Source organism: Siphateles boraxobius, unplaced genomic scaffold, assembly GCF_051911475.1.
Source record: "Siphateles boraxobius isolate OS27281-9 unplaced genomic scaffold, OSU_SipBor_1 86, whole genome shotgun sequence".
Classification (NCBI taxonomy): Eukaryota; Metazoa; Chordata; class Actinopteri; order Cypriniformes; family Leuciscidae; genus Siphateles; species Siphateles boraxobius.
In genome coordinates, this window is record NW_027509215.1 from 8,950,001 (window position 1) to 8,966,855 (window position 16,855).

The following is a 16,855-nucleotide window of genomic DNA, read 5'->3' on the forward strand; positions in this document are numbered from 1 at the left end:
TCACACAGTGAGCACAACAGAAGTACATGTGGGATAAACTGTGAATCATTTATCATTGCTTTGGCACAAAATGCACTCAATGACTACATCTTTCCAATTACATTAATTCTTTTCTCACTTCGACACAACAACCACCAAAACTCTGTGTACTTACAGGCCAATTTGCACATGCTTACATACTGTTTTCAAAACTGTTAAACTTATGTTCAAAACAATTTGCTACATTTCTACAGTAATATTGTGATGAAATATATTTCGAATCTAAAAATGAAATGCTATAAAAACAATTGGACAATTGGACCAACCACATCTGATTCCTATTGTATCTGTATCGGTGAATGGTGTGTACAAATTCTTGTATTTTGTAATTAGTCTGTGCAAAAAACAAAAGAAAAAAGACATAAAATATATTGAAGCATACTGCATCATGTCTGATTCATTCCAGTAAAATATATTACAGTGAACTCTAAACAGTAGAGAGGTGAGCTTGTTTTACAGAAGAAAACATTGTATAATGCTACCTGTTGTTAGTGTTTTTTAGGTCATTGTTTTATGGGTGACAAAGTGTGTTTGTTGTCTGTCAACCTTTGCTAGTGTGATGGAAGAATGTGTTGATTTGAGACATGTATGAAGTGATATGGTAGTTTTAGTGCATTTTGAAAGTGAAATTGACTGCTGTGCCGAGCTGAAAGTTGCTTTGGAGAACTGTGTGAAGAGTTTTGAAAAACTGACCTAAGTATTGAGAAATGTGTCCTAGCGACTGTAAAAAACTGTAAGTAATATATGTTTGCCTCTTACCCAATTTTTAGTGCCATTTGAGTTTAGAATCAAAAGGAGAATGCAGAAATAAAATCCAGTGTAATCAGTCGGACGCACGGTGGCACAGTACTCATTCAGTAAATGCACAGATGTGTTCTGAGTCTGGATTTGATGTTTGGAGTGGATCTTCTGGAAGCTGGTTCCAGCATAATAGCTAAAAGCAGACTCGCCATGCTTAGAGTGAACCCTTGGTATTTCTAGCTGATGTGATCCTAATGATCTGAGTGATCTGTTGGGTTTATATTCACTGAGCATATCTGCAATGTATTGAGGTCCTAGGCCATTGAGTGATTCATATACCAGTAATCAATCCTAAATGTAACTGGCAGCCAGTGTAAAGACCTGAGGACTGGTGTGATGTGTTCATATGTTCTGGTTCTGCTCAGTGTTCTGTATGAGCTGCAACTGTCTTATGGTCTTTTTGGGAAGGCCAGTGAGAAGTCCATTACAATAATCCACCCTACTGGTGATGAAACCATGAACAAGTCTCTAAGCATCTAATTCTTGCAATATTTTTCAGATGATAGTATGCTGATTATTGCTTTGACATGAGTACTGAAACTAAGGTCTGACTCTAGAGACACACCAAGATTCCTGACTTGATTTTTAGTTGTTTGGGCCCTTGACTGAAGGTATGCGTTCACCTTGAGAACTTCATCTTTGTTTCCAAACGCAATGATTTCAGTTTTGTCTTTGTTTAACTGAAGAAAGTTTTGGCACATCCAATTGTTGACTTCATCAATGCATTGGCAAAGGGAGTCAGGGTGTGTCGTCTGCATAGCTGTGGTAAGAGATTCGGTTCTTTCTCATTATTTGGCTCATTGGGAGCATGTACAGGTTGAACAGGAGTGGCGCAAGAATTGAGCCTTGAGGGACTCCGCATGTCATGGGTGTCCACTCAGACTTATGGTCTCCTATACTCACATAATAACCTCTCCCTTCCAAGTATGACCTGAACCATTTTAGGACTATCCTAGAAGCCCAGTTTTCCAGCCTGTCAAGAAGTATGTTGTGATCGACAGTGTCAAATACAGCACTGATCTGTCTGTCTGTCTGTCTGTGTGTCTGTAATAGCACTAAAATTACAAATTTGAAATAATTAAGAATTAACTAGAACAAAACTAAAACAGAAATAAATAAAAGAAAAAAGTAGTATAAAAATAGCAGAATTAGTGAAAATTAAAATATAAAATAAAAGCTTATTCAAAATTTTAATAAAAACTCTACATTTATAAAATACATAAATAATACTAAAATAACTGATCCCCTAAATTATCATTGCAATGGAGAAAATATTGATAATCCTAAAAGGTTGTTTTCTTTTTCTCTTCTTTTGTTAATAGAATATTGCAGTTTTTAATTATTAAAAATTATTTCAATCAGATATACGTCACAACGGTGAAACAAAGACGATTGCGACTTCCGCTTCATGTCGACTTTAAGCAAACTATAATTTCTCATTTATAAATTATAAATGAGAGGGGGGGGGGGGGGGGGGGGGCATACAGAACCCATACATGTTGTTACAGGCTTCATGAGTGTGTGTGTGTGTGTGTGTGTGTGGTTGTAAAGGAGCTGGAATATCCGCTGGAGAAAGTGCATCTTCTAGGCTACAGTCTCGGTGCACATGTGGCAGGAGTCGCAGGAAACCTCACCAACAACAAAGTCAACAGAATTACAGGTGGGAAACGCTTCATTTAATAGTCCTTATTACACGGCTCTGTGGAATACTTGATTCTGATTGGTCAATCGCGCCATCCAGCGGTATGTTACTCCCAGATAACAACCACTGAAATCAGAAACACAGGCTCATCCGGGTCACTGAAGTCAGCACTATACGCTTGCTAGGAACGTTTTTTTATTTGTGTAAGTTTTGCATTTAGTGAGCTAATAAAATATCAAAACTCAGTCAAATCAATATTTTGTGTACAGTTATTTAATTATGCCATCCAGTACCGTGGACTCGCTCTCTCTTGTTTCGTTCGAATGCAGCTTTGTGACTATTGTTTTGTGCACTGTTAGATTGTAAGATACAAACATATATGATTTTAAAACAGTTTAATCCGAAATCAATATCTCTTAAAAACTAAAACCTCCGCTTCGCGTCGGGGTCCTCATCACCCTGTCAGGGGTTTATTCTGAGATAACAACCGGCTGGATGTACATTATCCCTTACATCTGCTCTTTTTCTGTCCCAGAAGGAACTTTGTCAGATGTTTTTAATGTATCCCCTATGATACCTTAGTAATAACTAAATGGACACGAATGAGTCTAAAGTATTTTGTCATGGTTTTGCAGGTCTCGACCCAGCGGGCCCCAGCTTTGAGAATGCAGAGAGTCTGAGGCGTCTGTCACCAGATGACGCCTCGTTTGTGGACGTCCTGCACACAAACACCAGAGGCTCACCGGACCTCAGCATCGGCATCCAGAGACCCGTGGGTCATGTGGACATCTACCCCAACGGTGGCACTTTCCAGCCCGGCTGCACCATTCAGCACACCATGAAGCTCATCGCCACCTACGGCATATACAGTATGCACTGTTCACTTTGTGTTATATTATATTATCACGTTTTGAAAGTATTATGATGCTTCAAATATTGATTGCGTCAATTACATCGTTACACCAGTAGGTGGCGACAAGTGAGTGTTGTTTGTCATTGAATCATTCTTTTAACCCGATTTTTAAAAAATAATATATTTTTACACAGAATGCAGCAGTTAACATTTTGGACTTCTAGTAAAGTTCATGTTAAGTTGTCTATTCAGAATTGTTATATTTATTTTCATAAAAAAATCGTGCAGCTTTAGTATCCATTAATATTTTCAATTGGGTTTTGTTTTTATATTTTCAGTTTTCATTTTAGTTTAGGTTTTGGTAATTTTGTTGTGTGCTGTCTTTTTTTTTTTTTTTTTTTTTTTTTTTTTATTGGCTTCAATTTATATATCTTTTTTTGTCATTTTAGTTTTTCATCTAATATTTATTTTATTTCAGCTTTGCTTAAATTGCTGAAAATAATTTAATAGTTTTAGTTAACGTTAACAATTACAACACTGTTAGTGAAATACTTACTCTATTAAAATCAGTTTTATCTGTGTCATATATATATATATTTATTTGTTTATATATATATTTCTATTTAGCTTTGATTTATATTTAAGTTTTATTCATAATTATTTCAGTTAACATTTATTTTTATTTCAACTAATTGCAGGCAACATACAACCTTTTCAACTAATATTTATATTTGATTTTATTTCAGCTAGGTTTGTTACCGAATATGGTTTTTAATAGTTTGTTTTAGTTGACAATAACAGCACTGTTGCTGTTAAAATACTATTAAAATACATTTTGTTATGTGCCTTTGTCATTTTATTATTGTTTAATATTTCTTTTTAGCCAACATTTCTAATTTTCTAATAAGTTTTAAGTGTTTTTTATTTTATTTCATAACTAAAATCATTAAAAATCATTTTTCGGTTAACAATAACAACACTGATAGTAAAATGCTTACTCTATTAAAATCAATGCATATGTACAGTAAACATAAAGCCGTTAAGTACCGTCAGCTTGTTTTTTTCTCCAAACGTTTGACCTCTCACCTTCCCTTTGACCTTTGTCAGACATGGACCAGATTGTCAAATGTTCCCACGAGCGCTCAATTCACCTGTTCATCGACTCGCTGGTGAACCGGGCGCACCAGAGCTGGGCGTTTCGCTGCATCTCCAGAGACTCCTTCAACAAGGGACTGTGTCTGAGCTGCCGCAAGAACCGCTGCAACAAACTCGGATACAACGTCAACAAGATCCGCAGCAGCAGGAGCGCAAAGATGTACCTCAAAACCCGGGACATGATGCCCTATAAGGGTGAGCAACCATAGCTATTACAAATCTACAGGCCAAAAGTGATGGAAAATTGACATCTTTATTCAAATATTACTTCTCCTTTTTTTTAAGATTTTGTAAGCATATTGCATAGTTCTGCTTGGAGTCGATTGTTTTATTTGTGATAATAACTCAATGAGACATGCCAAATTGTGCCAACGTCATTTTTGGACAGGCTGTCATTTAAAGAAATTATGAACGCATGCAAAAACAAAAAGTTAATAACTGATTATATAGAAGTTAATACATGCTTTTTCCTGTGAGCTTTTTGTTTTCCTATGCATGTTTTTTTTTCGTATGGTAAAAAGACACCTGTAGCCTGCCAAATAATTTTCTCAGATAAATACCTTAACCAAGATTAGTGGTTTGTTCTTCCCTCATATTTAAAAAATCTCAATTGCGTGTTATAAAGTCAGAATTGCGCGAGAAAAAACGTCTCGGGTTACGTATGTAACCCTTGTTCCCTGAGAAAGGGAACGAGACACTGCGTCGGTTACGACACTAGGGGAACGCCCTTCAGCGTAGCGCGTCTGAATTTATGAATGAAACCGAATCCAATCCTATTGGCGTTGCGTGATGACGTAGCGTGTGACGGCATAAGCGGATGTATACAAAAGCACGCCGGCACACAGAAATGTCAGCTTTTGCTATGAAGCAAGTGCTCCAGGCGGGGTGAGGTGTGGCGAACCGACGCAGTGTCTCGTTCCCTTTCTCAGGGAACAAGGGTTACATACGTAACCCGAGACGTTCCCTTTCGAGGGAACTCGAACTGCGTCGGTTACGACACTAGGGGAACGAGATACCCACTATACCACAACGAACCCCGCTCATCCTAGTGTGAAGCTGTCTTCAGGCACAATCTAGGACGAAAGCACTCGTGCACCGGGTGAAGAGGAAAGGTCCAGACTGTAAAACCTCATGAATGTGTGCGGAGTGGCCCAGCCAGCCGCCTCACATATGTCATGGATAGAAACCCCTGAAAGGAGGGCTCTAGAGGACGCCATGCCTCTGGTGGAGTGAGCCCTCACGGCCATAGGTGAAGGCAAATTGCACACCTGATAGGCCAGGGAAATAGTCCGAATGATCCAGTTGCTGATGGTCTGCTTAGAGGCGGGAAGCCCCTTCTTGGGCGACCCGAAACACACCAGCAACTGGTCCGACTTCCGCCATGAGGAGGACCTCAGGATATAACACTGCAGTGCTCTGACAGGGCATAGCAGATGAAGTCTCTCCTCATCCGCCGTCACATGAGGTGGAGAATGAAATGCCTGCAGAACCAAAGGCCGTGCCACATTAGATGGCACCTTGGGCAAATAGCCGGGCCGGGGGTGCAAGATGGCCTTAATGTTGCCTGGAGCAAACTCCAAGCACCCATTGGAAATAGAGAGCGCCTGGAGATCTCCTACCCTCCTCAGAGAAGTAATGGCCAACAAAAAGACCACCTTAAATGAAAGGTTCTTGGCCTCAGCCGACTCCAATGGTTCGAAGGGGGACTCGGCCAGCCCTTCGAGAACCACTGCCAGGTCCCAAGAGTGAACCCTGGTGTGAGTCGCAGGTCTCATCCTCCAGGCTCCACGGAGGAAACGTACGACCAGGTGAGGCCTCCCCAGAGGACCATCACTCAGAGGAGCGTGGAATGCCGCAATGGCAGCCACATAAACCTTGAGTGTGGACGGGGTAGGCCCGGCAGAAAAGCGGTCTTGGAGAAACTCCAGCACTGAAGCCACTGGGCAGTGAACTGGGTCCAAAACACGCTCTCTGCACCAAATGGAAAAAACATTCCACTTAAGGCCGTATAACTTCCTCGTGGAGGGAGTTCTGGAAGTGAGTATAGTTTCAACCACGTCTGCTGACAGGCCGGCTTCTAGGAACTGTTCCCCCTCAGGGGCCAGACCCACAGTTTCCACAGCTCGGGCCGAGGGTGGAGAACTGAGCCCTCTGCCTGAGACAACAGGTCCCTCCTCAGAGGGATCTGCCATGGCGGGCCTGCCAGAAGCAGGATGATGTCCGAAAACCATACTCGGGCCGGCCAACACGGGGCTACTAATAGTAGGCTGACCCCGTCCCGACGGACCCTTTCCAGAACTCCTGGGAGCAGAGCGATTGGGGGAAAGGCGTACAGACGCAGCCTCGGCCACGTCTGCATGATGGCATCCAACCCCAGCGGGGCTGGATGTGTGAGGGAGAACCACAGTGGACAGTGTGTCGTCTCTCGAGACGCAAATAGGTCCACTTCCACTGGGCCAAACCTCTCGCATATTAACTCCACCACCTCGGGGTGGAGTCTCCATTCCCCGGGCCTCAGCCCCTGCTTCGACAGTACGTCTGCTCCCTGGTTCTGGTCCCCCGGGACATACATTGCCCTGAGAGACGACAGTCTCCGCTGGGACCACAGGAGTATCTGATGCGCCAGTCTGCACAGAGGGCGCGACCTCAGACCCCCCTGACGGTTTAGGTAAGATACCACCGACATGCTGTCGGATCTTACTAGGACATGGCGACCATGGAGGTCTGGCAGAAAGCTCCTCAGAGCCCGGAACACCGCCAACATTTCTAGGCAATTTATGTGCCAAGAGGAATGATGGTCCTGCCAGAGACCTCTCATAAAGCGGCCGTCCATGACCGCGCCCCAGCCCGTGAGGGAGGCGTCTGTCGAAATAGATACTCGGCAACATAACGCTCCCAATTGGGACCCTGGGACAGGAACCAAGGCTTCCAAATTGAAAGGGAACGAAGGCATCTGCGCGTAACCCTTATCAAGTGGAATGGATTTCCCCTCGGGGAAAACCCCTTGGTTCTCAACCACCACTGTAAAGCTCTCATGTGTAGCAGGCCAGAAGGTATCACGCTGGACGCTGCTGCCATGAGACCCAACACTCTCTGAAAGTGTTTGACAGTGACGGCCTGGCCTAGCTTATCCTGGACACTGTGGTCAGGATAGACTCGATCCGAGCAGGAGACAACTGTGCTCGCATCGTGACCGAGTCCCACACCACTCCCAGGAACATGGTTCTCTGGGCTGGTGTCAACACGCTCTTCTTCGTGTTGAGTCTCAACCCCAGGCTCTGGATGCGGGCGAGGACGACATCTCGATGCCGAATCGCCAGCTCTCGCGACTGGGCCAATATTCGCCTCAGGGGTGCTAGAGCTGCATCCATACACTTGGTAAAAGTGCGAGGGGAGAGTGCTAGGCCGAACGGAAGAACCCGATATTGGTAAGCTTCGCCCCCGAAAGCAAACCTCAGGAACTTCCTGTGAGATGGAAGGATGGAGATTTGGAAGTAGGCGTCTTTTAGATCTATCGTGACTCTATCGTAATCTCCTCAGAGACCGATTCAGATGCTTCAGATCTAAAATTGGACGCAACCCTCCATACTTCTTTGGAACTATGAAGTACCGGCTGTAGAAACCGGACTCCCTGACTGGTGGGGGAACTAGCTCTATGGCCCCTTTTTCCAGCAGCGAGTGAACTTCCTGTTCTAACACTTGACCCTGCTGTGGGTCTACTGCAGTCCAAACCACCCCGTTGATACTTACCTTGGTGGGCGGACCCGGAACTGCAGCCTGTATCCAATTTCAACAGTGCACAGGACCCATGGAGAAATATTGGGGAGACATACCATGCCTCCACAAAATTCAGCAAGGGAACCAGCCCCTCGGGGCTGGTGTCAAGTGTCTTGTGAGAGCCCTTCACGATACCCTGAAGTGGAAGACCGGCAGGGAATAATCGAAAACGACTCTCGGTGTGCGGATGCCAGTGCTGCCTGGCCGCAAGCTCTTGGGGCAGACAGAGCAGCGTGCATTCGCTGGAAACTGATGTGTCCCGAAGCGCAACTAGCAGCGGGATGCTGACACCAGTTTCCTGAGGGCCCGGTGAGAGAGGGGATCTTGATCGCTCTCTTTCGGGGGGGACAGCCCTCCAAGGTCTCACACAAGTTAGGACCTTTCTCCCGACGCCTTCCTGGCTTTGGGCGAGAGCGCCGCCTAGAATCCCAAGCTCAGGTTTTTTTTTTTTTTTTTTTTTTTTTTTTTTTTGAGGGGGACCTCTAGAAGCGATACTCTCCTTCATATGGTAGGCTGAATTAAAATATCTAACCAAGTTCTAAGTCAGATACAATTTTTAATTACTTTAACTCCTCGGAATTAAATGCAGCCATAACACTGGATAAGTGAAACACGGTCTGAATGGTAGGCTGTAGGAATTAAATGCAGCCATAAACACCAGAATACTGTTTTTAATTATACGATCTCGTAACCTACAGGCTGCCTCGGCAAACGCGAGATTCAAGCCGTTATAATTTGGCTTTCATCCCTGGAGAAGAAAGTCAACAGGCGCGAGACTGAAACACCTGACAGCGCACGGCTGTACGCGTCAAGATATTTCTCAATGAACACAGCCAGCACCCTCAGGAGCTGACTGTGAATGCCTCGCACCTAAACAGTATTATTTATCAGATCGCGTGTGTACCTTTTATTGCAGACCCGTAACGCGTTGCCTTAACAAACGCGAGATACGAGTAGTACACAATATCTTTGGCTTTCATCTCTCGAGAAGAAAGTCAACAGGCGCGAGGCTGAGATACCCGAAACGCACGTGTGCGGCGAGTTATTTCTCAGTGAACACAGCCAGCACCCTCAGGAGCTGACTGTTCATGCCTCGTACTCACACAGCAAACTGCAAAGTAGACTCGTAACCTACATGCTGCCTCGGCAAACACGAGATCCGAGCTACTAGATTCTGTATTGCAACTGCAAGGCAACCTTAAACCTACGCGCTGCCTCGGCAAATGCGAGATCCCAGCCACAGAAACTTATTGCAACATACACTCGTAATCTAAGCGCTGCCTCGCCAAACGCGAGATCCGAGCTACTAGATTCTGTATTGCAACTGCGAGGCAAAACCTTAAACCTACGCGCTGCCTCGGCAAACGCGAGATCCCAGACACAGAATCTTATTGCAAAATACACTCGTAATCTAAGCGCTGCCTCGGCAAACGCGAGATCTGCAACTTACTTTAACAGGACATACAACACCAAATAGGACAGACTTGTTCACATATACACAGAGCGCTTGCTGAATAGCAAAAAGCTGACATGTCGGTGTGCCGGCGTGCTTTTGTATACATCCGCTTATGCCGTCACACGCTACGTCATCACGCAACGCCAATAGGATTGGATTCGGTTTCATTCATAAATTCAGACGCGCTACGCTGAAGGGCGTTCCCCTAGTGTCGTAACCGACGCAGTTCGAGTTCCCTCGAAAGGGAACTAACAATTCTGACTTTTTTTCTCGCAAATCTGACTTTATAACACATAATTGCGAGTTTATATCTCACAATTCTGACTTTATAACAGGCAATAGCGACTTTATATCACGCAATTCTGACTTTATATCTCGCAATTCTGACTTTATATCTCGCAATTCTGACTTTATAACACACAATTGCGACTTTATATCACGCAATTCTGACTTTATATCTCGTAATTCTGACTTTATAACACACAATTGCGACTTTATATCACGCAATTCTGACTTTATATCTCACAATTCTGACTTTATAACACACAATTGCGACTTTATATCACGCAATTCTGACTTTATATCTCGCAATTCTGACTTTATAACACACAATTGCGACTTTATATCACGCAATTCTGACTTTATATCTCACAATTCTGACTTTATAACACACAATTGCGACTTTATATCTCGCAATTCTGACTTTATAACATGCAATTCTGAGATGTAAACTCGCAATTGTGAGAAGTCAGAATTTCAATTATATTTCTCGCAATTGTGAGTTTTTATCTCATAATTCTGACTTTATAACACGCAATTGAGACTTTATATCACGCAATTCTGACTTTATAACACACAATTGCGACTTTATATCACGCAATTCTGACTTTATATCTCGTAATTCTGACTTTATAACACACAATTGCGACTTTATATCACGCAATTCTGACTTTATATCTCGCAATTCTGACTTTATAACACACAATTGCGACTTTATATCACGCAATTCTGACTTTATATCTCACAATTCTGACTTTATAACACACAATTGCGACTTTATATCTCGCAATTCTGACTTTATAACATGCAATTCTGAGATGTAAACTCGCAATTGTGAGAGAAAAAGTCAGAATTTCAATTATATTTCTCGCAATTGTGAGTTTTTATCTCATAATTCTGACTTTATAACACGCAATTGTGACTTTATATCACGCAATTCTGACTTTATAACACGCAATTGCGACTTTATATCACGCAATTCTGACTTTATATCACGCAATTCTGACTTTATAACAAGCAATTGCGACTTTATTTCACGCAATTCTGAGATGTAAACTCGCAATTGTGAGATAAAAAGTCGCAATTACCTTTTTTATTTTTCTTTCTGTGGCAGAAACAAGCTTCCATACTAACCAGATACAGCTGCACATAATGAACTTTTAAAACTTATGAATTGAATCTTGTGATTTTTATATTCCTCTCTCTTGGTCTCTTGCAGTGTTTCATTACCAGATTAAGCTGCATCTTTTCAGTGACAAAAACATGACTTTGCTGGAGCAGCCAATGAAAGTGTCTCTGTTCGGGACGACCGATGAAAGAGATGACATCTCGGTCATTGTGTGAGTTACCTTATTTTAAAATACTTTTTTTTTTTTTAGTAATTTTACTAATTCAGTGGCCCCAAAATTATTTCGACACTTACATCACACTTAAACATATCTGAAATGATACAAGGACAAGGTCAAGGTCAAATTTATTTATATAGCACCTTAAAACAACAAGAATGCTGACCAAGGAAATATCGTCATACAATAAAATTGAAATATTAATAAAATATATTTGAAGAAAAACATCAGAAAATAATAGATTTAATACAAAACATCATCAAGCCAACAAAACAATTAAAACTACAAGTGTAATCAGATTAAGAATAAGCCTGAGAAAAATAATATGTTTTAAGAGATGATTTAAATATGGTTAGGGTAGGGGATGATCTAATGGAAAAAGGTAAGGTTTGGACCAAAAACTGAGAAAGCCCTGTCGCACATGGATTTAAGTCGAGATTTAATAGAGTGGAGGTTATAAGCATTCTCTCAGGAGAGTAGAAATCTGAAATATAGGTGGCGGCAAGACCATGAAGTGCTTTAAATACAAATACTAAAACCTTAAAATCAACTCTTGAGTTGAACAGGTAACCGATGAAGGGATGCTAACACGGGTATGATATGTTCCCTCTTTTTTTGTCCCTTTTTTTAAAATTATTTTTACAAAATATAAAAGCCATTTTAAACAGGGTCACTGAAATATGAACATATGTCCTGTGATTTGCAACCAGGCCCAGCCTGACCAGCAACAGCACCATCTCCTTCCTGGTGACGTCTGATAAAGACATCGGAGAGCTTCTGATGCTGAACATCCACTGGGAGAAGGACTCGTATCTCTACGGCTTCTTCAGCACCAATCAGTTCACCATTCGCAGAATGAGGATTAAATCTGGAGAAACACAGTCCAGGTGAGTCATTTCAGGTTCATAGAGCCACTATATATTGGCACGTTCAGTTTTTTTGTGAGTTAAGAGCCCATGTGCAGTTTATTAAATCCAATGTGAACAAATACAAAACATAGACTTGACTCAAACATGAGCAGACATAAACCACATTTTACATAGAGAGAGAGAGAGAGAGAGAGAGAGAGAGAGAGAGAGAGAGAGAGAGAGAGAGAGAGAGAGAGAGAGAGAGAGAGAGAGAGAGAGAGAGAGAGAGAGAGAGAGAGAGAGAGAGAGAGAGAGAGAGAGAGAGAGAGAGAGAGAGAGAGAGAGAGAGAGAGAGAGAGAGAGAGAGAGAGAGAGAGAGAGAGAGAGAGAGAGAGAGAGAGAGAGAGAGAGAGAGAGAGAGAGAGAGAGAGAGAGAGAGAGAGAGAGAGAGAGAGAGAGAGAGAGAGAGAGAGAGAGAGAGAGAGAGAGAGAGAGAGAGAGAGAGAGAGAGAGAGAGAGAGAGAGAGAGAGAGAGAGAGAGAGAGAGAGAGAGAGAGAGAGAGAGAGAGAGAGAGAGAGAGAGAGAGAGAGAGAGAGAGAGAGAGAGAGAGAGAGAGAGAGAGAGAGAGAGAGAGAGAGAGAGAGAGACTAACAAGGGACACCTGTGCACAATGAACCAATGAGAACACAGGAAACATGACTAGACCAACCAATGAGAACACAGGAAACATGACTAGACCAACCAATGAGAACACAGGAAACATGACTAGACCAACCAATGAGAACACAGGAAACATGACTAGACCAACCAATGAGAACACAGGAAACATGACTAGACCAACCAATGAGAACACAGGAAACATGACTAGACCAACCAATGAGAACACAGGAAACATGACTAGACCAACCAATGAGAACACAGGAAACATGACTAGACCAACCAATGAGAACACAGGAAACCTGACTAGACCAACCAATGAGAACACAGGAAACCTGACTAGATCAACCAATGAGAACACAGGAAACATGACTAGACCAACCAATGAGAACACAGGAAGCATGACTAGACCAACCAATGAGAACATTACACATGAAACAAGGGATGCGTTCAGCCCTGACAAAAAAAGTTGCGAAACGTTTTTTAAACGAAACGGTGGTGCGTTGAACACAAGTTCTGATGACACAAGAGTTGCAGCTACGGCAGCTGAGAAGGCCATTCTTTCGGTTCTTATTGAAGAATTTTCAGAGCCTGATGAAATCGGTATAAACACGTGTTTAATACTGCAAAATACGCTCAATGTTACAGTCACTGCCCTTGCCATCCAGAAAAAAAGAGAACATCCCAAATTCCCAATCGAGTGAAGGGATTTGTGGAAACTGTGGTTCGTACAGTAATTATTGTGATCCAACATTTGCCTCGGATTTAAGGATGAAAAGACAAACATTTCAGGTGAAGGATAATCCACTTCTTTCCTCCGAGTCTGTGTTATGATCTGTATGACCTTATTATTTTTATTGTGAGTATTAGGCTTATCATTATTACTGATCACTATTGATATGCTATATTTTTACTATAAAACTCTTACGACAAACATGTCTTCTTATATCTTCAATTGTTGCGTATACCGGGTGTCAGCGGACACATTTGTAAACGACTTTACTCGGACCCATTGTGCGAGCTGTCTCTTTAATACCGCGTGGTTCATATATATTTTCGACACACCCACCAAACAAGAGAAAACGTATCTCAAACCCCATTGCACACTATCTCCAGGAAACATGTCGTTCAATTCAGAAACCATAGCAAAACGTTGCGAACCGGTTTGAGTTTGAACGTGCCCAAGGAGGCACATGACTGGATCACATGAGGGCAAGGGAAACACATGACAAACAAGGAAACATGACCATGACTAAACTTCAAAATAAAAGACCTGAAAACAAGAATCAACAAAACTCGAAACCAAAAGTCAAACGCACACACACACACACACACACACACACACACACACACACACACACACACACACACACACACACACACACACACACATATTAGAATGATTTCTGAAGGATCAGGTGACACTGAAGACTGGAGCAATGATGCTGAAAATTCACAGGATCACAGGATCCCTTGATCACAGGAATAAACATACAAATACATTTGAACATATATTCACATAGAAAATGGCTATTTTAAATTGTAATTATCTCATAATATTACTGTATTTTTAATCAAATAAATGCAGCATTGGTGAGCAAAAGTAACTTAAAGGGTGTCTTAAAGAGACAAAAACATTTAAAAAATATTACCAACTACTTTTGAATAGTATTATAAATACAGTAGTGGCCAAAAGTGATATCTGGAGGGAATGTTTTTTTTTAATAACCTAATAATTTTTTTTTTTTTACATTTTAAATATGAGGAAAGAACAAACCACTAAACTTTTTTTTAGGTATTTTAGTTCATAAAGCCTGGCCATAAATGATGTCAGCACAATTTGGCATGTTTCATTGCGTTATCACAAGTAAACAATCGACTCCAAGCACAACTACGCAACATAAGATTAGAAAATCTTTAACAGATTTTTAATAATATTTGAATAAAGGGTGACGATGTAATCTCATAACTGCAAAACATACAGCGGGTTATTGTAGTGAAAGTAAGACAAAAACTGATTATTAATAAATTAAACAAAATAATTAAAGTCCCCCTGTAGTCAATTTTATCCCTTAAAACTCATCTTTAATCTCCAAAATTACATATTTAAACATTGTTTTCTTGGAAAAAATAATTCTTAATGCCTTAAAACAGCTCGAATGTAACTCTACACCCTTGCCTCATTTAGTATACGCCGCTTTATGAATATGCAAATGAGCCCCGCCTCCACTCACTCACTCAGAGATCCACTCGTTGAAGATCACACGTTGATCTGATTGGTTACAAGGTAGTTTGTGACGTCAGAAACACCTGCGATTTCAAACCGTGTTTTTGAGACTTTGGTTCACTGCAGTTTTAAGAAGAAAATACTCGACTTATGATGAAATGGTTTGACTTAAAGCATATTAAAAACACCTTGTCGTGGTATGGTGAACTGACTTTGGTATAGACATATAAACAACATTAAAAGCTGGATTTTCACCACAGGTGGTCTTTAAAGCAAAAATGTTCATTTTTTCTTTTGTTTTGAAGGGTAATGTTCAGACCCAAAGATGGAGAGTTTGGTTCCCTCATTCAGGGTGGAGAGCCTGTTGTGTTTGTGAAGTCCAGTGAGACGCCGCAGAGCAGGAGAGAGGAGAGGTAACTTTACATTCACTGAAAATTAGATATCACGCCTTATATATGCAAAACTTTCTGTCTCTCTCTCTCCACTTATGGATGTTCAGGAAGCACAGACTGAAACATCATGGAAGCTTCTTCAAACAGGGCGTCAATGAAGCAACCGCAGTTATGAGAAAAGAACCAGCGTCACTTCATAATGAATCAACAGAGGTCATCATGACAGAAACAACAACAAATCTAAACACAACTTTATGAGTCAACGCAGAGAATTTAACGAGGGCTATATGTAGAAACAGAAACTCTTGTTATTAGCGACACCGGTGGCCGTTACGTGAACTGCAGCAGCACTTTCTGCTCGTCGTAAAGTACAAAAGCCTGACTGTGATTCAAGGCCCTGATATATTTTATTAGAAGTAAAAAGAAGTTAGACCTTTGCAGCGATAAACGAACATCCAGATGCCGTTGGCGCTGCTGAGAGCGATGTTTAGATGAAGATGTAAATATGTGCTGTGCGCTTTCCTCTCAGTAACAAAATAAACACAACAAAGATGACAGAGAATAAAGAAGCAATTAAAGGATTAGTTAACTTCAGTACCCCCTCCCCCTCCCACGCAGTACTTAAAGGTGCCATGTGTAAGAATTGAGGTAAAAATATCCAAGAAATTAGCTACACGCATCAAAAGAATGAGAAGAAATAAGGGCGATGATGTCATTAAAAAAATGACAAGTTATAGTGCTGCAGAGATATCAACCTGAATTAGCATGCTAAATTACTAGCCACGGCCCGACATAATACCAGTTTCGGCCATGGGAGGCGGTATGCGGGCAACACCAGTCAAACTGCAATACACGAATAACTTGCACGGCTTGTGGGCGTACTTGCACCTGATGTGTTTGATAGTTAGCTCTACCCACAGATCCGATCCGGTTTTCACCTGTTATCTACCAGAGCCCTTCTCTACCAAGCTGATGATAAAATGTAACATTAGCTAATTATATTATGTGTATTAAATTGCTTTCCTGAGGTAAATCTGACATATTTGTTCTCCAGCTGTGTTATTGACCTCTGCACGCTGATTAAAAAAAATGATTGGTCGATATTATGTATGAGGAATACATTTTGGTAAGTTGTAGCCTAGTGTATCTTTCAACAGTGTTCGTGTTTTTTTACTATTAGCTAGTAGAGATGATCGGTTCACGTGCGCTAGGGATCTGTCGTGTAACATTTACAAGCGCCAAAATGGTATTTATTGTTTGAATTGCGTAATAAAATTGACAGAATCTGAGAGCTGAGATTTTTTTATATCATACCTAACCTGCTCTGTTTAGTCTGTCGGTCTCAGTGTCCTCTTTGCTTTGCGATTTTTCTGTGCGTGAAA

At 41.5% G+C, this 16,855-nt stretch overlaps 1 protein-coding gene and 1 long non-coding RNA gene across 2 annotated transcripts in view; one reads left to right on the forward strand and one right to left on the reverse strand.

Moving 5' to 3' along the window:
* LOC143731316 (lipoprotein lipase) overlaps positions 1–16,762 on the forward strand; it is a 19,750-nt gene extending 2,988 nt beyond the window's left edge. The window contains exons 4-10 of the mRNA XM_077222157.1: positions 2,392–2,500; positions 3,118–3,351; positions 4,443–4,685; positions 11,222–11,342; positions 12,059–12,235; positions 15,387–15,494; positions 15,581–16,762. Coding sequence (XP_077078272.1) covers positions 2,392–2,500; positions 3,118–3,351; positions 4,443–4,685; positions 11,222–11,342; positions 12,059–12,235; positions 15,387–15,494; positions 15,581–15,731 — 1,143 coding nt within the window. The 3' untranslated portion in view covers positions 15,732–16,762. The remainder of the gene's footprint in view (positions 1–2,391; positions 2,501–3,117; positions 3,352–4,442; positions 4,686–11,221; positions 11,343–12,058; positions 12,236–15,386; positions 15,495–15,580) is intronic.
* Positions 1–16,855, reverse strand: part of LOC143731373 (uncharacterized) — a 315,959-nt gene that overhangs the window by 1,139 nt on the left and 297,965 nt on the right. The gene's annotated exons all lie outside the window — the stretch shown is intronic.